This window comes from Schistocerca cancellata, chromosome 3, assembly GCF_023864275.1.
Source record: "Schistocerca cancellata isolate TAMUIC-IGC-003103 chromosome 3, iqSchCanc2.1, whole genome shotgun sequence".
In the NCBI taxonomy this organism is placed as follows: domain Eukaryota; kingdom Metazoa; phylum Arthropoda; class Insecta; order Orthoptera; family Acrididae; genus Schistocerca; species Schistocerca cancellata.
This window is the reverse complement of record NC_064628.1, coordinates 40,948,999-40,972,334: the sequence shown is the minus strand read 5'-3', so window position 1 is coordinate 40,972,334 and position 23,336 is coordinate 40,948,999. Positions and strand designations below refer to the sequence as shown.

The 23,336-nt window shown below is 43.2% G+C and overlaps 1 protein-coding gene across 2 annotated transcripts in view; it reads right to left on the bottom strand.

Moving 5' to 3' along the window:
* Positions 1 to 4,297: 4,297 nt before the first annotated feature.
* Positions 4,298 to 23,336, bottom strand: part of LOC126176870 (cytochrome P450 4C1-like) — a 155,737-nt gene continuing 136,698 nt past the window's right edge. For both annotated transcript variants that reach the window (XM_049924063.1, XM_049924064.1), the window contains 2 exons: positions 9,572 to 9,772; positions 4,298 to 5,009 (listed from right to left, as the gene is read on the bottom strand). In XM_049924063.1, coding sequence (XP_049780020.1) covers positions 4,569 to 5,009; positions 9,572 to 9,772 — 642 coding nt within the window. In that variant the 3' untranslated portion in view covers positions 4,298 to 4,568. The remainder of the gene's footprint in view (positions 5,010 to 9,571; positions 9,773 to 23,336) is intronic.

The following is a 23,336-nucleotide window of genomic DNA, read 5'->3' as shown; positions in this document are numbered from 1 at the left end:
GCAGGAAAACCTTAGATTTTGCAGTAGCCTGTACGTCAGTATGATTTCTGCGTGGCTGCCTCAACGCACGTTTTATTTCGGCGGACGAATATCCGTTCTTCGTTAGTGCATTGTGGAGATGTTCCATCTCAGCGTCGAGCAACTCAGGTTCACAAATATTTCTAGCTCTGTCCGCTAACGTCTTGATAACACCCCGCTTCTGTTGTGGGAAGTGGTTCGAATCCCGGTGCAAATAACGGTCCGTGTGCGTGGGTTTGCGGTACATTGAGTGGCCCAAACTACCATTTTCGTTTCTAAACACAAGCACATCGAGGAAATGTAGTTTGCCATCTACCTCCTCCTCCATTGTAAACTGAATTCTTGAGTTTATACTGTTCAGATGTTCGTGGAACCGGCTTAGTTCATCCCTACCATGTCTCCACAACACAAACGGGTCATCCACGTATCGAAACCATACATTTGGTTTCTTGCTGGCAGGACCTAAGGCCTGTTCTTCGAATTTCTCCATAAACAAGTTTGCAATTACGGGACTTAGGGGGCTTCCCATAGCCACGCCATCCGTTTGCCCATAAAACTGTTCATTCCACTTGAAGTATGTGGTCGTCAAACAACACTTAAACAGCTCTAAAATATCGGCAGGAAAAATTCGATCCAGCTGTTCCAATACATCATTAAGTGGAACCATGGTAAACAGCGATACCACATCGAAGCTGACCAATATGTCCTCCGGCTGGACCACTATGCTATTCAATCTGCTGATGAAATGTGTCGAATTCTTTATATAAGAGTCCGAACGGCCCACATGTGGTTTTAACAGCGTGGTCAAAAACTTGGCTAACGAGTAGGTGGGCGAACCAATGGCACTTAGTATCGGTCTTAACGGAACATTTTCTTTATGAATTTTGGGCAATCCATAAAGCCTCAGTGGTAGCGCAACCGAATTGCAGAGACCTTTCTGTACACTCTCTTCAATGGAGGACTTTTTTATTAACCGCGACACAGTTCTGAGAGCATTGTTAGTGGGGTCCTTATTCAGCTTCCTATATGCTTGCGGATCCAGTAGATCCGTAATTTTTCTCTGATAGTCGGCCACATCCATAACCACCGTTGCACTTTCGAGGAGACGCAAGCGGCCACGAGCGGATATTACGAAAGGCTCTACAGGGAGGCAATCGAAATCGCTAAACACCCAAATAATTTCAACCGAAAGGAGGAGGGCGTCAGATTAAACGGTATATGGATGCCGGTGTTAAAGAAGATGTGTACCACTCGTCCACTACTGGGTGATGGCAACGGCGATCGACGGCGACGGACAGCGGCCAATTGCACTGACGTTTTCAAAACACGTGACGTCACGCCGCGGCGCGGGGGCGCGCGGACACGGAATTTAGCGGCAGTCAGTAGCGAGCCAGTGTGTGTGTTGGACCTTCCATCAAGCTACGGACCCCCTTGAAGATGTCTCCCGCAGTCGGAGACGAAACGTTGGGAATCACCACAGAATTCATCAACCGACCACGGCATAACAGCCCGGATAATTATAATGGACATGATATTTCCGGCCGTGAAAGTTTACATTTTAGTATCAGAGTATGGCAAATGCCGCCAAGGCTTAAAATCGAAGTTCATTGAACGAAAACTGCATACACCAGTTACTACAGCTCACTACTGCAGTTTAACTTAGAATAATGAAAATCAAGTAAATGATAAAATTGACTTCTTGGAACACTCGGAATAAGAGGATATGAATTTAATGTACGCACACTATTTGAGGAAAAACCAGGTGTGGTTAGTATGTACCGATCAAAGGGAAGTTCACCCACATGCTATATATTGTTCGAACGCATACTGAATCCCATGGAACAAGTGAGTGATGGCCACAAAGGAAACACTGCAAATGCTCGAGTGAAAAATTATAGAACCTTTGATGTCACCATAATGCAGCTGCTTACTATAATCCGTTCATCATAAGAATAAACCTGATGTAAACATTCCACTATGTATTCTTCCGCGTTTGTTGGAACCTCGTTGGATTTCCGTTTCACGTGGGACTGCAGCCAAGCTGTCTCGAGTAGTGTCAAGTACTATCGTAAGGGTACGTTTTGTGCTGTGCGTTACGCGCACATCGACTTAGCGATAATACGGGACAACAATTATGCCCCTTTTAACTTGGACAGCACTGGACGGTCAACTTGGACAGCTAGCCTACAGTGACGTGGCCAGCTGCAGTATCCACGTCAAAAGAGACGTGCAGGGGAGCAATACAGCTTCGAATCTCAATTTTGTAAGCAGAACGAAATAATACACTGCAAATCTCCAACAATACGCTCCTTAGACGACTAGACGAAAACTGTAACACGTTATCGTTTTTAGTTTTAACATACTATTGTAATTAAAAACAAGAATGATGAAAATTCCTGACTTAACCACAGGGTAATTTTCTTGCATAAGCTGTGTGTAACGGAAGAGAGTATTGAAGGATTTCACCGTATAGTTAAATAATGAAGCCACTGAGGGTATTATTTACAGTCAGTCGTCTGGTAATCTCTTAGCCCCTTCCTTGTCCGAATCCGAGAAATACATTTCATTTATAGAAGTGTCACCTATTACGTTGATAACGAGCCTGTCAACAAAAGTACCCACGAAGCCAACCAGGCGCATCATTTTCTCTTCTTCTTCTTCTATGACGAGCCGTTCTGTATGCCGCCAGCGTTCGGCAGTGACGTATGAAAAAGCTGTATGCGTTAGTTCCAGTGCGTCTGGCAGCTTAACAGTCTTGTTACTTCTCGGGCCAAATCCCGCAGCTTGGCTCCAGATCAGTTCAGTTTGGGTTCATATTGTAATCGTACAGTAGCAAATGTAAAAATGCAGGATTTGTGTGACGTGCTCGATGCTTGAAAATGATTCTTTTCCTTTTTCTACAATACTTATTTACCTCTGTGGTATAAAACAATGGGCATAGTCCAAAAAAAAAGACGATTTGGTTTTTCATTTTTGCCTTAAAAATTAAATTATGTTTTCTTAATTTAAACAACTTTTATGAACAGTAAATGGAAACATGAATTTCGCGTCCAATATGTAATTAGAAACAAGAAGACGTGAATTATTCGTAAAAAGATGATGAGTTTTATATTTACGAGATGTGGGTATCTCAACACCCCCTATCCCCCCCCCCCCCCCCCATGAACCATGGACCTTGGTGTTGGTGGGGAGGCTTGTATGCCTCAGTGATACAGTTAGCTGTACCGTAGGTGCAAGCATAACAGGAGGGTATCTGTTTGAGAGGCCAGACAAACGGGTGGTTCCTGAAGAGAGGCAGCAGCCTTTTCGGTAGTTGCAGGGGCAACAGTCTGGATGATTGACTGATCTGGCCTTGCAGCACCAACCAAAACGGTCTTGCTGTGCTGGTGGTGCGAACGGCTGAAAGCAAGGGGAAACAACAGCTGTGATTTTTCCTGAGGGTATGCCACTTTACTGTATGGTTAAATTTTGAGGAGTGCTCTTGGGTAAAATATTTCGGAGGATAAAAGTCCCCCATTCGGTTCTCTGGGCAGGGGCTACTCATGAGGACGTCGTTATCAGGAGAAAGAAAACTGACATTCTACAGATTGGAGCATGGAATGTCAGATCCGTTAATCGAGCAGGTAGGTTAGAAAATTTAAGAAGGGAAACGGGTATGTTAATGTTAGATATAGTGGGAATTAGTGAAGTTCGGTGGTAAGAGGAACAAGCTTTCTAGTCAGGTGAATACAAGGTTATAGATACAAAATCAAATAAGGGTAATGCAGGAGTAGGTTTAATAATGAATAAAAAAATAGGAGTGCAGGTAAGCTACTATGAACAGCATAGTGAGCGCATTATTGCAGCCAAGGTTGACAAGCCCCTGCCTACCACAGTCATAGCCACGTTACTAGGTCACACTTGCTTGCGATTGGTAGGAAGAACATCCTGGGTAAATCAAGTGAATGATTTGGCCACCCAAAATCTCCCAACATGAATCCCATCATACATTTGTGGAACATTATCTAGAGATCATTTCAGGCAATCTATCCTGCATCCATTACCCTTTCGCAATTATAGATGTCTATAATGGTAGCATGACTCAAAATTTCTCCAAGGTACTTTCAATGACTTGTTGAATCCATGCTACCTTGAGCTGCTGCGTTACCTTGGGCAAAAGGAGGCCCAACAAGGTATTAGGAGGCATTTCATGACTTTCATCACTTGAGTGTAAAACTCTGAGAAGATGTCTATGTAAAAAAAAGTCTGATAGGAAGTAGATAAATTTTCAAATGCAAAGTAGTTTCTGCATAGGAACTCTTTATTGAACAGATAAACAGATATAAACCTGCATATGGGCAATGTGTATTGCTACCAATACAAATATTCTGTTTTAATTACCCTGTGTAATCTTTTGTTAAATAAAAGTTTATTCCGAATATCACCAATGGAATATAGAACTAACCAATATTGTCATTATCACAATGGAGTTATTAACGAAAAGTACTAAAGATTGGCTAAAGGTTCATACAAAAGTTGCCTGAGATTTAACTTACCTCCACATTTATTTTTCACACAGAACCAACAGCTGTGTTGTCTCGTGGGATACAAATAACTTTAAAACCAGTGATTGGGTGAGTTGTTATGGAAAGTACACTCTCTTCTAGATCCCTCCTGCTGGATCCAGGCAGTATGCAATAACGCCGCAGCACCACTGCCAGTAAAGTTTTAATGTGCATAATTGCATACCGGGCACCCACACATTTGCGCGGGCCGACGCCAAAAGGCACGTAGCTGTAGGGTTTCCTGGTTGTCGCGCTGCCACCCTCCAGGAAGCGACTGGGGTCGAACTTGTGTGGGTCTGGAAACAGCTGGGGTTGGCGGTGCAACAGGTAGTAGGCGACCAGCACAGTGCTGCCTCGTGGCGCCACATACCGACCTCCTGCCAGGGGGGTGTCCTCAGTCAGCAGGTATGGCATGCAGGGCACTGTCGAGAACAGCCGCAGTGCCTCCTGCAAAAAATGGCTAATGTAGTGTGTCCGTGCAACATTTCATGTGTGCTAGGAGACATGTGGAGGTGCCATTGCAAGACGTGGCTATGAGGTGGACAGTATCTGCCATGTTTTCAATGCCATGAATTGAAAGATGATGACAACTCCGTTCTTGGGTTCTATCTGCAAAGTAGGGGCATTATTTGTCTGTAACCCTGCAATATGACACATAAAAAAGTGAAAATTTTAATTTCAATTTATAGCCAAACTTCAAAGAGACAATTACATTGAAATGTGAGATTTTGTTTAACAAATACACTGTCTGACATATCGGGAAGGGGAGCAGAAAATGAAATGAAACTTAATTGATTGAGAGTGTAAGTGCTACTATAAAAACATCTGTAATTTAGAAGAGCTTGGAAGTGTCTTGGTGGTGTCTTACCAGTATGACATTACTTACACCCATTTCACAAGAAAGTACTAGAATACATTGATTAGACTGTGAAGAGTATAATAAAGTTGTAGTAGTTTCTCCTGAGGCAACTGCGTCCATAACTGTGTACCACCAAAATGGAGTAGGGACCTGAGCTGGTCTCACATATTCAGTCAGAGACATATCTCGGAATCTTTCTGGTAGAGGAGGCACCCCAAAGTCACATAGAAAGTTGGCAAAGACATGTGCCATGTATGGCCAAGCACAACGATACTGTCATATGACAGGTAACCCATGAGGAGCCAGGATGTCCATGAGGTGCGATTGTGCCATGAGATGCGCAGGTTCGAATCCTGCCTTGGGCATGGATGTGTGTGATGTGCTTAGGTTAGTTAGGTTTAAATAGTTCTAAGTTCTAGGGGACTGATGGCCTCAGATGTTAAATCCCATAGTGCTCAGAGCCATTTTTTTGCGCCATGAGAGTTTCCTCAGTCACTACCAGTCATCACCTGACATCATATTCAGTGGCTCCCCACACCACAAGGCCAGAAATGACACTACTGTGCCTGTCCAAAACAGTGGGAGAATGGGACTTCTCCATAGGTCGCTACCAAATTTGTTGGACATTGGTCATCCTGGGTATTGCAGGACCACGATTCCTGTCTGAACAAAAGGTGCTACCATTCATCAGCATTTCACGCTTCCTGGCATGGCACAAGTCCAATGGCAGCATTTCTATTGTGGTACTAACATCAGCCTACACATGGGATGGTAGTTCCATAGTCTGGCTGCTGACAGACTCTGACCAATGTTGCAGGATGACACAATGTTGTACCAAGTCCATTACTTATTCCTGTATGCCCGGCGCAGATGTGGAAGGGTTACATTGTGCTTCATGCGCAGTACGGCGATCCTCTGTTGTAGAGGTCAGATGCAGTTGATTGGAAGCTTAATGATAATTCTGCCTGCCCTCACGTTCCCATGCTGTCCTGTGTCCGGCAAGTGTCACATCAGAATGCCCCAGAAATCTGGATACTGCACGATTCAGTCAGCAACCCAAATTTTAGATCCAAAATTAAACCTCTTTCAAACTCTGTCAAGTGGTGAAACGCTGTTTGAGACGAGTTTGGAGCATCTTCATATACGTCACAGTAATCACTCACCATATGACACTCTTCATGTCTTCTATAGCGGGTGGTCCATTGATCGTGACCGGGCCAAATATCTCACGAAATAAGCGTCAAACGAAAAAACTACAAAGAACAAAACTTGTCTAGCTTGTAGGGGGAAACCAGATGGTGCTATGGTTGGCCCGCTAGATGGCGCTGCCGTAGGTCAAACGGATATCAACTGCGTTTTTTAAAATAGGAACCCCCAATTTTTATTACATATTCGTGTAGTACGTAAAGAAATATGAGTGTTTTAGTTGGACTGCTTTTTTCGCTTTCTAACATATGGCGCTGTAGTAGCCACAAACATATGGCTCACAATCTTAGACGAACAGTTGGTAACAGGTAGGTTTTTTAAATTAAAATACAGACGTAGGTACGTTTGAACATTTTATTTCGGTTGTTCCAATGTGATACATGTACCTTTGTGAACTTATCATTTCTGAGAACGCATGCTGTTACAGCGCGATTACCTGTAAATACCACATTAATGCAATAAATGCTCACAATGATGTCCGTCAACCTCAATGCATACGTGTAACGACATTCCTCTCAACAGCGAGTAGTTCGTCTTCCGTAATGTTCACACATGCATTGCAAATGCGCTGATGCATGTTGTCAGGCGTTGTCGGTGGACCACGATAGCAAATATCCTTCTACTTTCTCACAGAAATAAATCCGGGGACGTCAGATCCGGTGATGGTGCAGGCCATAGTATGGCGCTTCGACGACCACTCCACCTGTCATGAAATATGCTATTCAATACCGCTTCAACCGCACGCTAGCTATGTGCCGGACATCTATCATGTTGGAAGTACATTGCCATTCTGTCATGCAGTGAAACATCTTGTAGTAACATCGGTAGAACATTATGTAGGAAATCAGCATGCACTGCACCATTTAGATTACCATCGATAAAATGGGGGCCAATTATCCTTCAAACCCATAACGCCGCACTATACATTAACCCGCCAAGGTCGCTGATGTTCCACTTGTCGCAACCATCGTGGATTTTCCATTGCCAATAGTGCATATTATGCCTGTTTACGTTACCGCTGTTGGTGAATGAGGCTTGGGCGCTAAATAGAACGGGTACAAAAAATCTGTCATCGTCCCATAATTTCTCTTGTGCCCAGTGGCAGAACTGTACATGACGTTCAAAGTCGTCGCCATGCAATTCCTGGTGCATAGAGATATGGTACGGGTGCAATCGATGTTGACCTAGCATTCTCAACATAGACGTTTTTGATATTCCCGGTTGTCGCGCAATTTGTCTGCTACGGATGTGCGGATTAGCCGCGACAGCAGCTGAAACACCTACGTGGGCATCATCATTTGTTGAAGGTCGTGGTTGACGTTTCACATGTGGCTGAACACTTTCTGTTTCCTTAAATAACGCAAATATCCGGTGAACGGTCCGGACACTTGGATGATGTCGCCCAGGATACCGAGCAGCATACATAGCACACTCTCGTTGGGCATTTTGATCACAATAGCCATACATCAACAAGATATCTACCTTTGCCGCAATTGGTAAACGGTCCATTTTAACACGGGTAATGTATCACGAAGCAAATACCGTCCGCACTGGCGGAATGTTACGTGATACCACTTACTTATACGTTTATGACTATTACAGCGTCATCTATCACAAAGCGAAAAATGTGGTCCAACTAAAACATTTATATTTCTTTACGTACTACACTGCTAAATGGTCTAACACCGTTAACTTAAACGAATGTAAACTATTAGCACAAGGAGAAAATAATATCTCTACACTGAGGATTAGTCTCCGGCTGTATCCAAAGACCTTTTCTAAGACAGAATTTTTCTGATTTTCCATACTGATTGTCACTACTCAGACCTTTGAGATTTCGCAGTGAGAACCCATTTAAGAGTTCTTGAACAACTTTTGAGTTGGCGCAGAATTAATTCCAGTCAGTTAGAGAGATACTTTACAGGGGCGGGTCTGCACCCCCTGAGCAAGGTAACCGCAGTTCGTGTAGTCTTGCAGAGACAAGACTGAGGGCAGGTGTAAGCCAGCCAGCAGGTGCTGTACTGACCGAGCGAGGTGGCGCAGTGGTTAGCACACTAGACTCGCATTCGGGAGGACGACGGTTCAATCCCGTCTCCGGCCATCCTGATTTAGGTTTTCCGTGATTTCCCTAAATCGCTTCAGGCAAATGTCGGGATGGTTCCTTTGAAAGGGCACGGCCGATTTCCTTCCCCATCCTTCCCTCACCCGAGCTTGCGCTCCGTCTCTAATGACCTCGTTGTCGACGGGACGTTAAACACTAATCTCCTCCAGGTGCTGTACTGTGCAGAGACACCGAGAGACCGTGGAGACAAACCCCTCTTGGCCATCAATTCTGGCAAAAGCTGGTAGACCCGCACATAGCGGATGGTGCGGCTGGACATGATCGAAGCTCATTGGACCATACTGTACCTACAGCTGGTGTGAACAAGCATCGACATCGGCACTAGTCAAGGACAAGGCACTGATAGGGCCTGGGAAGCGAGTATTTGTGGTTGCTCTGCCCAGTTTTGTTATAACAGGTGACGAAGACAACGTAGTGTTGGCCATGGTACGTAGAAATTCGGTTCGCTGATGGGGCCAACTGGGGTCTGCCACCATACTGTGCCAACAGTAATCCAGCACCGGCAGCAGGATTTAATATGCAGCTCGACTCCTGCCACTCCACAGGCTGTCGAGTCTACATGGAGAAGTCTTGCAGCAATAGTGGTATGAAGTCAGGTATGCCCTTCTTTGGGTTGTGTTGGTTTTTGTAAATGTTAGCCTGTTTAAAAAAATACTTATTTTTCATTACTTCGTTAGACGGATTGACGCTTTCATATTCTAATATTTAAATTTGTGGTAAGAATAGAATAGACGTTCCAATAATGACTGTCGCTAAAACTATTTAATTTTGGCTACTTTGTTCTTGAACATTAAAATCAGTTTATTTTATATTCCCACGTACCTTTATGATGGCGTCAAGTACTGTAAGCTGGGCAAGGTCTGCTGTAGTGACTGGCCTCAGGTAGTCACCACCGTTCCCGAAAACATCATCGAGCTCGCGCTGTGCCATCTGTTGCCACTCTGGGTGCAGTCCGAGCAGAGTCAGCAGGTAACCTGTTGTGTCAGAAGTCGTCTCGATACCGGCTCCATAAAGTGTTATTACCTGTGGAGGAAACAGTAGTGAGCATTTATAATGCCAGAAAAGCTACAATCAGACGAATGTTCACCGTTATTATATAACATCGGTCAAAGAAAAAAAAATTTTTTCAGTTACAAGGAGAGAACACGTCGTTTCTGGAAGTAATCTGTACGTATATCGGGATCTAATTTCAGAATTTCTGCACAAGCCTTGTTTTTTTCAAATGAGAATGGTTTTTGTAAATTATTACGGCAGCTTGTTTATTACATGTATCTGAGATAATAACACACTCTATCAGCAAGACTTCCAAACGCAAAGTGCAAAAGAAAAATCTAGCACTACACAAAGGAATAACAGAAATGACTAGTACAAGATAAAAGAAAAGTGAAGAACTATATGTTGTTGTTGTTGTGGTCTTCAGTCCTGAGACTGGTTTGATGCAGCTCTCCATGCTACTCTATCCTGTGCAAGCTTCTTCATCTCCCAGTACCTACTGCAACCTACATCCTTCTGAATCTGCTTAGTGTATTCATCTCTTGGCCTCCCCCTACAATTTTTACCCTCCACGCTGCCCTCCAATACTAAATTGGTGATCCCTTGATGCCTCAGAACATGTCCTACCAAACGATCCCTTCTTCTTGTCAAGCTGTGCCACAAACTCCTCTTCTCCCCAATCCTATTCAGTACCTCCTCATTAGTTATGCGATCTACCCATCTAATCTTCAGCATTCTTCTGTAGCAACACATTTCGAAAGCTTCTATTCTCTTCTTGTCCAAACTATTTATCGTCCATGTTTCACTTCCATACATGGCTACACTCCATACAAATACCTTCAGAAATGACTTCCTGACACTTAAATCTATACTCGATGTTAACAAATTTCTCTTCTTCAGAAACGCTTTCCTTGCCATTGCCAGTCTACATTTTATATCCTCTCTACTTCGACCATCATCAGTTATTTTGCTCCCCAAATAGCAAAACTCCTTTACTACTTTAAGTGTCTCATTTCCTAATCTAATACCCTCAACATCACCCGACTTAATTCGACTACATTCCATTATCCTCGTTTTGCTTTTGTTGATGTTCATCTTATATCCTCCCTTCAAGACACCATCCATTCCGTTCAACTGCTCTTCCAAGTCCTTTGCTGTCTCTGACAGAATTACCATGTCATCGGTGAACCTCAAAGTTTTTATTTCTTCTCCATGGATTTTAATACCTACTTCGAATTTTTCTTTTGTTTCCTTTACTGCTCGCTCAATATACAGATTGAATAACATCTACATCTACATCTATACTCCGCGAGCCACCTTACGGTGTGTGGCGGAGGGTACTTATTGTACCACTATCTGATCCCCCCTTCCCTGTTCCATTCACGAATTGTGCGTGGGAAGAACGACTGCTTGTAAGTCTCCGTATTTGCTCTAATTTCTCGGATCTTTTCGTTGTGATCATTACGCGAGATATATGTGGGCGGTAGTAATATGTTGCCCATCTCTTCCCGGAATGTGCTCTCTCGTAATTTCGAAAATAAACCTCTCCGTATTGCGTAACGCCTTTCTTGAAGTGTCCGCCACTGGAGCTTGTTCAGCATCTCCGTAACGCTCTCGCGCTGACTAAATGTCCCCATGACGAATCGCGCTGCTTTCGCTGGATCATGTCTATCTCTTCTATTAATCCAACCTGGTAAGGGTCCCATACTGATGAGCAATACTCAAGAATCGGACGAACAAGCGTTTTGTAAGCTACTTCTTTCGTCGATGAGTCACATTTTCTTAGAATTATTCCTATGAATGTCAACCTGGCGCCTGCTTTTCCCACTATTTGTTTTATGTGATCATTCCACTTCAGATCGCTCCGGATAGTAACTCCTAAGTATTTTACGGTCGTTACCGCTTCCAATGATTTACCACCTATGGCATAATCGTACTGGAATGGATTTCTGCCCCTATGTATGCACATTATATTACATTTATCTACGTTTAGGGAAAGCTGCCAGCTGTCGCACCATGCATTAATCCTCTGCAGGTCTTCCTGGAGTACGTACGAGTCTTCTGATGTTGCTACTTTCTTGTAGACAACCGTGTCATCCGCAAATAGCCTCACGGAGCTACCGATGTTGTCAACTAAGTCATTTATGTATATTGTAAACAATAAAGGTCCTATCACGCTTCCTTGCGGTACTCCCGAAATTACCTCTACATCTGCAGATTTTGAACCGTTAAGAATGACATGTTGTGTTCTTTCTTCTAGGAAATCCTGAATCCAATCACAAACCTGGTCCGATATTCCGTAAGCTCGTATTTTTTTCACTAAACGTAAGTGCGGAACCGTATCAAATGCCTTCCTGAAGTCCAGGAATACGGCATCAATCTGCTCGCCAGTGTCTACGGCACTGTGAATTTCTTGGGCAAATAGGGCGAGCTGAGTTTCACATGATCTCTGTTTGCGGAATCCATGTTGGTTACGATGAAGGAGATTTGTATTATCTAAGAACGTCATAATACGAGAACACAAAACATGTTCCATTATTCTACAACAGATTGACGTAAGCGAAATAGGCCTATAATTATTCGCATCTGATTTATGACCCTTCTTGAAAATGGGAACGACCTGCGCTTTCTTCCAGTCGCTAGGTACTTTACGTTCTTCCAGCGATCTACGATAAATTGCTGATAGAAAGGGGGCAAGTTCTTTAGCATAATCACTGTAGAATCTTAAGGGTATCTCGTCTGGTCCGGATGCTTTTCCGCTACTAAGTGATAGCAGTTGTTTTTCAATTCCGATATCGTTTATTTCAATATTTTCCATTTTGGCGTCCGTGCGACGGCTGAAGTCAGGGACCGTGTTACGATTTTCCGCAGTGAAACAGTTTCGGAACACTGAATTCAGTATTTCTGCCTTTCTTAGGTCGTCCTCTGTTTCGGTGCCATCGTGGTCAACGAGTGACTGAATAGGGGATTTAGATCCGCTTACCGATTTTACATATGACCAAAACTTTTTAGGGTTCTTGTTTAGATTGTTTGCCAATGTTTTACGTTCGAATTCGTTGAATGCTTCTCTCATTGCTCTCTTTACGCTCTTTTTCGCTTCGTTCAGCTTTTCCTTATCAGCTATGATTCGACTACTCTTAAACCTATGATGAAGCTTTCTTTGTTTCCGTAGTACCTTTCGTACATGATTGTTATACCACGGTGGATCTTTCCCCTCGCTTTGGACCTTAGTCGATACGAACTTATCTAAGGCGTACTGGACGATGTTTCTGAATTTTTTCCATTTTTGTTCCACATCCTCTTCCTCAGAAATGAACGTTTGATGGTGGTCACTCAGATATTCTGCGATTTGTGCCCTATCACTCTTGTTAAGCAAATATATTTTCCTTCCTTTCTTGGCATTTCTTATTACACTTGTAGTCATTGATGCAACCACTGACTTATGATCACTGATACCCTCTTCTACATTCACGGAGTCGAAAAGTTCCGGTCTATTTGTTGCTATGAGGTCTAAAACGTTAGCTTAACGAGTTGGTTCTCTAACTATCTGCTCGAAGTAATTCTCGGACAAGGCAGTCAGGATAATGTCACAAGAGTCTCTGTCGCTGGCTCCTGTTCTGATTGTGTGACTATCCCATTCTATACCTGGTAGATTGAAGTCTCCCCCTATTACAATAGTATGATCACGAAACTTCTTCACGACGTTCTGCAGGTTCTCTCTGAGGCGCTCAACTACTACGGTTGCTGATGCAGGTGGTCTATAGAAGCATCCGACTATCATATCTGACCCACCTTTGATACTTAGCTTAACCCAGATTATTTCACATTCGCATTCGCTAATAACTTCACTGGATATTATTGAATTCTTTACTGCTATAAATACTCCTCCACCATTGGCGTTTATCCTATCCTTGCGGTATATATTCCATTCTGTGTCTAGGATTTCGTTACTGTTCACTTCCGGTTTTAACCAACTTTCCGTTCCTAATACTATATGCGCACTATTTCCTTCAATAAGAGATACTAATTCAGGAACCTTGCCCTGGATACTCCTGCAGTTTACCAATATTACGTTAACTTTTCCTGTTTTTGGTCTCTGAGGACGGACGTTCTTTATCAACGATGATAATGTCCTCTCTGGTAAGCCGTCAGGTATTTTATCGTTTCGCCCAAGGGGGGGTCCCTCTAACCTAAAAAACCCCCGTGTGCACGCCACACGTACTCTGCTACCCTAGTAGCTGCTTCCGGTGTGTAGTGCACGCCTGACCTGTCTAGGGGGGCCCTACAGTTCTCCACCCAATAACGGAGGTCGATGAATTTGCAACCATTATAGTCGCAGAGTCGTCTGAGCCTCTGGTTTAGACCCTCCACACGGCTCCAAACCAGAGGACCGCGATCGACTCTGGGCACTATGCTGCAGATATTAAGCTCAGCTTGCACTCCGCGTGCGATGCTGGTTGTCTTCACCAAATCAGCCAGCCGCCGGAAGGAACCAAGGATGGCCTCAGAACCCAAGCGGCAGGCGTCATTCGTTCCGACATGTGCTACTATCTGCAGCCGGTCACACCCAGTGCGTTCAATAGCTGCCGGAAGGGCCTCCTCCACATTACGGACGAGACCCCCCGGCAAGCACACCGAGTGCACACTGGCATTCTTCCCCGACCTACCCGCTATTTTCCTGAGGGGCTCCATAACCCGCCTAACGTTGGAGCTCCCTATAACTAATAGGCCCGCCCTCTGTGACTGTCGGGACCTTGCCGGAGAATCGGCCACTGGCCCAACAGGCGAGGCATCCTGTGGTGGCTCGGAAACGATGTCATCACCACTAGGAAGCACCCCGTACCTGTTGGAAAGGGGTAAGGCAGCTGCCACGCGGCCAGATCCCACCTTCGCCTTTCGGCCAGGCACGCGCGAGCCCACCACTGTCCGCCATTCACCCTGGAGTGATGGCTGACCGGTAAGATGCTCACTGCCGGAAGACGCAGCGACATCAGGGGTTCCATGTGATTCCAAGGCCACCGAAGTAGGCATAGGTCTCACCACAGTTGCCCTAACGCCACTACGAGCCGACGCCTGCGCCTCGAGCTCGATGAGCCTAACAGACAAAGCCTCCACCTGCCCCCGAAGAGTGGCCAATTCTCCTTGCGTCCGCTCACAACAACCACAGTCCCTACACATGACTATGTTTACATCGGGGAGAGGCTACAACCCTGTCTTACTCCCTTCCCAACCGCTGCTTCCCTTTCATGTCCCTCGACTCTTATAACTGCCATCTGCTTTCTGTACAAATTGTAAATAGCCTTTCGCTCCCTGTATTTTACCCCTGCCACCTTTAGAATTTGAAAGAGAGTATTCCAGTCAACATTGTCAAAAGCTTTCTCTAAGTCTACAAATGCTAGAAACGTAGGTTTGCCTTTCCTTAATCTTTCATCTAAGATAAGTCGTAATGTCAGTATTGCCTCACGTGTTCCACTATTTCTACGGAATCCAAACTGATCTTCCCCGAGGTCAGCTTCTACTAGTTTTTCCATTCGTCTGTAAAGAATTCGTGTTAGTATTTTGCAGCTGTGGCTTATTAAGCTGATTGTTCGGTAATTTTCACATCTGTCAACACCTGCTTTCTTTGGTATTGGAATTATTATATTCTTCTTGAAGTCTGAGGGTATTTGGCCTGTTTCATACATCTTGCTCACCAGATGGTAGAGTTTTGTCAGGACTGGCTCTCCCAAGGCCGTCAGTAGTTCCGATGGAATGTTGTCTACTCCGGGGGCCTTGTTTCGTTTCAGGTCTTTCAGTGCTCTGTCAAACTCTTCACGCAGTATCGTATCTCCCATTTCATCTTCATCTACATCCTCTTCCATTTCCATAATATTGTCCTCAATAACATCGCCCTTGTATAGACCCTCTATATACTCCTTCCACCTTTCTGCTTTCCCTTCTTTGCTTAGAACTGGGTTTCCATCTGAGCTCTTGATGTTCATACAAGTGGTTCTCTTATCTCCAAAGGTCTCTTTAATTTTCCTGTAGGCAGTATCTATCTTACCCCTAGTGAGATAAGCCTCTACATCCTTACATTTGTCCTCTATCCATCCCTGCTTAGCCATTTTGCACTTCCTGTCGATCTCATTTTTGAGACGTTTGTATTCCTTTTTGCCTGCTTCATTTACTGCATTTTTATATTTTCTCCTTTCATCAATTAAATTCAAGATTTCTTCTGTTACCCAAGGATTTCTACTAGCTCTCGTCGTTTTACCTACTTGATCCTCTGCTGCCTTCACTACTTCATCCCTCAAAGCTACCCATTCTTCTTCTACTGTATCTTTCCCCCATTCCTGTCAATTGTTCCCTTATGCTCTCCCTGAAACTCTGTACAACCTCTGGTTCTTTCAGTTTATCCAGGTCCCATCTCCTTACATTCCCACCTTTTTGCAGTTTCTTCAGTTTTAATCTACAGGTCATAACCAATAGATTGTGGTCAGAGTCCACATCTGCCCCTGGAAATGTCTTACAATTTAAAACCTGGTTCCTAAATCTCTGTCTTACCATTATATAATCTATCTGATACCTTTTAGTATCTCCAGGGTTCTTCCATGTATACAACCTTCTATCATGATTCTTAAACCAATTGTTAGCTATGATTAAGTTGTGCTCTGTGCAAAATTCTACCAGGCGGCTTCCTCTTTTATTTCTTAGTCCCAATCCATATTCACCTACTACGTTTCCTTCTCTCCCTTTTCCTACACTCGAATTCCAGTCACCCATGACTATCAAATTTTCGTCTCCCTTCACTATCTGAATAATTTCTTTTATTTCATCATACATTTCTTCAATTTCTTCGTCATCTGCAGAGCTAGTTGGCATATAAACTTGTACTACTGTAGTAGGTGTGGGCTTCGTTTCTATCTTGGCCACAATAATGCGTTCACTATGCTGTTTATAGTAGCTTACCCGCGTTCCTATTTTCCCATTCATTATTAAACTTACTCCTGCATTACCCCTATTTGACTTTGTATTTATAACCCTGTAGTCACCTGACCAGAAGTCTTGTTCCTCCTGCCACCGAACTTCACTAATTCCCACTATATCTAACTTTAACCTATCCATTTCCCTTTTAAATTTTCTAACCTACCTGCCCGATTAAGGGATCTGACATTCCACGCTCCGATCCGTAGAACGCCAGTTTTCTTTCTCCTGATAATGACATCCTCTTGAGTAGTCCCCTCCCGGAGATCCGAATGGGGGACTATTTTACCTCCGGAATATTTTACCCAAGAGGACGCCATCATCATTTAATCATACAGTAAAGCTGCATGCCCTCGGGAAAAATTACGGCCGTAGTTTCCCCTTGCTTTCAGCCGTTCGCAGTACCAGCACAGCAAGGCCGTTTTGGTTATTGTTACAAGGCCAGATCAGTCAATCATCCAGACTGTTGCCCTTGCAACTACTGGAAAGGCTGGTGCCCCTCTTCAGGAACCACACGTTTGTCTGGCCTCTCAACAGATACCCCTCCGTTGTGGTTGTACCTACGGTACAGCTATCTGTATCGCTGAGGCACGCAAGCCTCCCCACCAACGGCAAGGTCCATGGTTCATGGGGGGGGGGTGAAGAACTATATATATATATAAATATTTGCTTCCTGATTTACTTAGGAACACCACTTTATAAAGATCACCAATATTTGGATAACATTGGGCAGCGCGGAGTGCCCGCGCGGTTTGAGGAGCAATGTCACGGATTGCGCGGCCCCTCCCACCGCGTGTTCGAGTCCTCCCTCTGGCATGGGTGTGTGTGTTGTTCTTAGCATAAGTTAGTTTAAGAAGTGTGTAAGACTAGGGACCGATGACCCCAGTTGTTTGGTCCCTTAGGAATTCACACACATTGGAACATTTGAAGAACACTGCGGTACTCCATTTGCCTCGCTGACGCTTTTGCATTTGAGAAATGTTGTCCCCGAACCATTTTCAGTTTTCACCAGTAACGGAGCCGAGGTTACCCGGGAAGAAATTGTAATGACCAGTTAAGAAATGCAGTTTAAGTGAAGTGTCGTATAATGTTAGCAGTTCTTGTAGAAGATTGTGATAGTTGTCTGCCATATCGTTGCCTATAAAGTTCTCTCAGATGCTCGTGAAAGAACATTAACGCCGTTCTTTCAACAAATCAAGGAAATATTCAACACACATTAGCATCCTAATTTTTGGTCTACAAATAACCCTGTTTTTGCTTCATGATTCTTGGAAATTTCTCTCCCAAGTATCTACTTGAAGTATTGTCCAAATGTTCAAATGTGTGTGAAATCGTATGGGACTTAACTGATAAGGTTATCAGTCCCTAAACTTACACATCACTTAACCTAAATTATCCTAAGGACAAGCACACACACACCCATGCCCGAGGGAGGACTCGAACCTCCGCCGGTTCCAGCCGCACAGTCCATGACTGCAGCCCCTGAGACCGTTCGGCTAATCCCGCGCGACGTATTGTCCAGGTCTTTAACAAAGTTGTTGATGAGACTCAATTTAATGTGCAGCAGCAGTTCTTTTTTCTCAGATTATTCGCTTATCTCTGTCTGTGCCGTTCCACTCATACAAAGAAGGATCCTCATATGTGTATCCGAGCTGCATGCCGAGAAGAAGTGCAGTCACCTTGAGATCTCCAAAAATACACCGTTTGCATTCATCATACCGGATAAATCTGAATAACGATTTGAAATTCTTTTAAATCTCCTTCAGATTAACTGCATAAACAATACGGCACGGAACGAAGGGAATTTACTCTGTTGTTGGAATCTATGATCCAGGAATCTCTGAACAAGCGCACTCGTTTGCATTCAAATATTTACCAGTAGTCTCGATAACGGACTCTGCATCATTACAAAACTATGTAACTTTCTTTGAAGAAATAATTAAAAAAAGGCATTGCTATCACGACAAACGCTCACTTCCTTATCACAAAGAAGAAGATTCCATGACTTTAATCATGAAGCTTAAAGTTCAGGTTGATGCTTCCACAAATTTACATGACGAACAATTTCATTGAGATCTTCTTGTGTCTACTGATTCGCAGTGGTCTTAAAAACTTGGGTTGGCTTGCGTATCTCCGCCACTGTCTTCTGCATGTTTTTCATTGTCTTCTAGGGTGGTATATTGTTCACAAACAGCTAAGAAACACCAAAGGGATACGTCAAAGTAAAAGACACAACCAGTAGGAAATGTGACACAACAAAGTCAGAACAGCGGTTCAAAAAAATGGCTCTGAGCACTATGGGACTTAACATCTGACAAATTTCCTTCCCCTGTAATATCAATATCCATACTAGGCACGCTTTCCACGGTCTAAAAGCTACAATCGGCCTATATTTCAAGTCAGAAATGGTTATCAGAGGCTAGAGTTAGTCAGAGGCCGCGCTTTACGAATGGTGCCTGTGGAGACCACTAGAAAGAGGATGGGGGGGGGGGGGGCGGGATATTACTTGCAGTGCTGGGGGATGTAAGCAGTGTGTGAGCTGTAGAAGCTGTGTTCTCCCTGCTGACAGGCTTTAAACCAATTGCACGCGTCTCTGCTTCCCATTCCTATCCTACTTTTTCGACTTTGGTCCAACTGTTACCGACTGCGATTCATTGACAGAACACTCAGAAGGTGCAACAGGTCTGTTAAAGAGACTGTTTACACCACGCTTGTCCGCCCTATACTGGAGTACTGATGAGCGGTGTGGGATCCACACCAGGTGGGAATGACGGATGACGTCGGAAAAGTACAAAGAATGGCATCATTGTACCCCGCTATCAGCAGGCGACATGTGCAGAGTCCTCATTCACCTGGAAAGAGCAGCCAACCCCATCCCATAATGAATGGGGGAACACGCAAGGCGCGACTGAGCCGTACCTAGTATAGTAATCACACCTGAGAAACAAGAATTATCTGATGAAATTGTCAATACTGTCTTTCAGAAAATTACTAAGTGGTTCCTTGTAAACGGACTCTCACTGAATTTTGATAAGACACAGTACATACAGTTCCGTACAGTGAATGGTATGACGCCATTAATAAATATAGACCTTAATCAGAAGCGTATAGCTAAGGTAGAATATTCCAAATTTTTAGGTATGTCCATTGATGAGAGATTAAATTGGAAGAAACACATTGATGATCTGCTGAAACGTTTGAGTTCAGCTACTTATGCAATAAGGGTCATTGCAAATTTTGGTGATAAACATCTTAGTAAATTAGCTTACTACGCCTATTTTCACTCATTGCTTTCATATGGCATCATATTTTGGGGTAATTCATCACTGAGGAATAAAGTATTTATTGCACAAAAGCGTGTAATCAGAATAATAGCTGGAGTCCACCCAAGATCATCCTGCATACATTTATTTAAGGATCTAGGGATATTCACAGTAGCTTCTCAGTATATATACTCTCTTATGAAATTTGTTATTAACAACCAAACCCAATTCAAAAGTAATAGCAGTGTGCATAACTACAATACCAGGAGTAAGGACGATCTTCACTATTCAAGATTAAATCTAACTTTGGCACAGAAAGGGGTGAATTATACTGGCACTAAAGTCTTTGGTCACTTACCAAATAGTATCAAAAGTCTGACAGATAACCAACAAGTATTGAAGAAGAAATTAAAAGAATTTCTGAATGACAACTCCTTCTACTCCATAGAGGAATTTTTAGATAGAAACTAAGAAAATATTTTTTTTTAAAATAAAAAAAAATAAAAGTAAAAAGTAAAGAAAAATAAAAAACACACAAAAAATAAAGTTGTTATATTAACTTAAGTATGTTGTTAAATTAACCTAATTATGTCATGTATTGGAAAATTCGACTCGTTCCACATCATTACGAAATATCGTATTCATGATCCATGGAACTAGTATTAATCTAATCTAATCTAATCTAATCTCTAGGCCTGTCTCAAACCCAATACCGGATTCGTACAGTGAATAGTAGGACGAGTAGGAGAATACGTTGGGTTACAGAGAATGAGGTGAGCGTCATAGACTGATTAAATACAGAGCAAGGCTTATTGGGTACAATATATTCTCAGAAATTAGTTAATGGGCGCGCCCTAGGATCGATGTACATTCCACTAGCCACATGGAGGATCCCGACGCCCGCTGCTCTGACTGGGTGTTGTGTGATGTCCTTAGGTTAGTTAGGTTTAAGTAGTTCTAGGGTTTTGACACGTCTGGCTCGACAGTGTCTTATTGTCAGAGCACACCTGGCCACTGGGTGGTATCCTGTCAGTATGGTTGATTTACTAAGTTAGAGACTAGCCAATTTACTGACTTATGCGTCTTTCCATAAAACAGCCATGCCGTCTGTTTGATGCTGTCTTTTAATATGGGTATTCCAGTGAGCTCATGCAGTTCCCATGTAGGGAAGTGGAGTGGGAGGTGCACTACCAGTCTTAACACTCTGCCTTGAAGGCCCTGCAGGCGTCGGATGTGACAGTTGGGTGCATTCCTCCACACTACAGTCACGTATTCCATCATTGGACAACCAAAAACCAGATGCAGCGTGGAGGTAGGGTGGTTTCTGGATTTAATATAGGCTATAACGTCTGCTGGCTGTTGTTCTTAGCCACTTTAGCCCCTCCCTTCAGGAATTCATAAATGCAAGTCGCCGAGGAGTCAAACAAATAGGAAGTGCAGGTAAGCTGCGGGAAAAATGTCAAGACATCGAAAAAGAAATTATTGTCGGAAGGACAGACTCAGCATACAGGAAAGTTAAAACAACCTTCGGTGACATTAAAAGCATGTATAGTGACGTTAAGAGTGTAACGGCAATTCCTCTGTTAAATGCAGACGAGAGAGTGGATAGGTGGAAAGAATACATTCAAGGCCTCTATGAGGGGGAAGATTTGTCTGATGTGATAGAAGAAGAAACAGGAGTCGATTTAGAAGAGATAGGGGATTCAGTATTAGAAGGAGAATTTAAAAGAGCTTTGATTATTATTATTTATTTAACATCAGCTTCGCTCCTATAATAAAGCAAAACATTTCCGATCACAATAAATGTCCTAATTTTCACCAAAATAGACGAAGTACAGTTTTATGAGCAAAAATCTATATAGTTTTCCGCGTTCAACTGAGAAACGTATGACCTCCCAGAACACATTTACGACTAAACCCATATTTCCGCTCACGAATACAGATTTCCGTATCTACAAGGTAACAGAAGAATGACCCAGCGCAAACGCACACCCATATTCAATCTTGTGGAGTGTGCATCTAGCAGGTGGAAGACACATTTGCCGGTTGTCTGGATATGAGAAAGACGTTATTTGACTTTTGTAAATTATAAGGCATGATATGGAGTCTGCTACATATGGAAATCTGTATTCGTGAGTGGAAATATCGGTTTAGACGTAAATGTGTTCGGGGAGATGATAAGTGTCTCAGTTCAACGCGAAAAACTATATAAATTTTTACTCATAAAACTGTACTTTGTCTGTTTTGGTGAAAATTAGGGCATTTATTGTGATCGTAAATGTTTTTCTTTATTATAGGAGCGAAGTTGATGTTAAATAAATAATAAAAATCGAACGCTGAACGGTGACTCTCGTCCACCCCTACTCGAGCGTACTACGTGACGTAAAAACAGTCTGTGAACGCGAGGCGTTGTGGGGCTTAGCCATAGACGAACAGGATACACTTGAAGGGGAAAGCGGGGCTTTCGCGACGAGATATTTCGGGGAGGCAGGTGTTATGAGACTGTTAGAGTAGTAGCTTGATCACGTAGTTTGTGATTGTATATGGATGAGAAGGCAGTCATTTAGGACGATGATCTCCCACTGGCTTCGGTTAGGGTGATCTTTTAGTAGGCGTGTTTAGTGAACTCTGACGTCAAACAGTGGTAGATGGTATATGCATGGAGCTAACAGACTTTTTTCAACTCATCTCAGTCGAACATCTGGATCTAGTGAGTTGAACGTTTTTCCCCTAGCTTGTAGATGTAATGTAGAGCTTGAGTGATTCTGTCGCTGGTTTCGAGTGGTATAATTTTTTGTCCCCAAACAGGATGACATGATTTGTAAGTTATTTTGCGTAGTATTGCCGTCCTTGTGCAGTGCTACGCATATAGTTTTGTAATTAAAGGATGATAAGGTGAGTTGTATAGTTAGTTTTTGCGATTTTAAGCCGTCCTTATGCAGCGCTATGCATATAGTTGTGTAATTAGGTCCGATCTTTGTGATTAATTATGTAATTAGGAAGGGTATTTTGGTCAGTTTCCCGCATATGGAGAGTTTCCAGGCGTTAGACTTTCCATCCAGTAGAATCATGGTTCGAGTGGTTGACAAATTTTACTTGCACTGAATGTTTGTGCATTGAATTATTTTCAGGTGTTTAAACGTTGTGAGCGTCTCCCGAATGCAAGTCTAGTGTGCTAGCCACTCTGTGACGTCGTGATTTACGAGTTGTTTGCGTCTCTGCACATCAGCGTAATGCATTATTTAGGAGTACTTTCGAGATCTGTAAACTGTGCATTGTGACTCCGATCACGTTAGGGTGAGAGTTTTGCATCAGCGTAATAAATAAATTAGGTGAAATTCGTAGTGAAATAAATTGTACAAAAAATA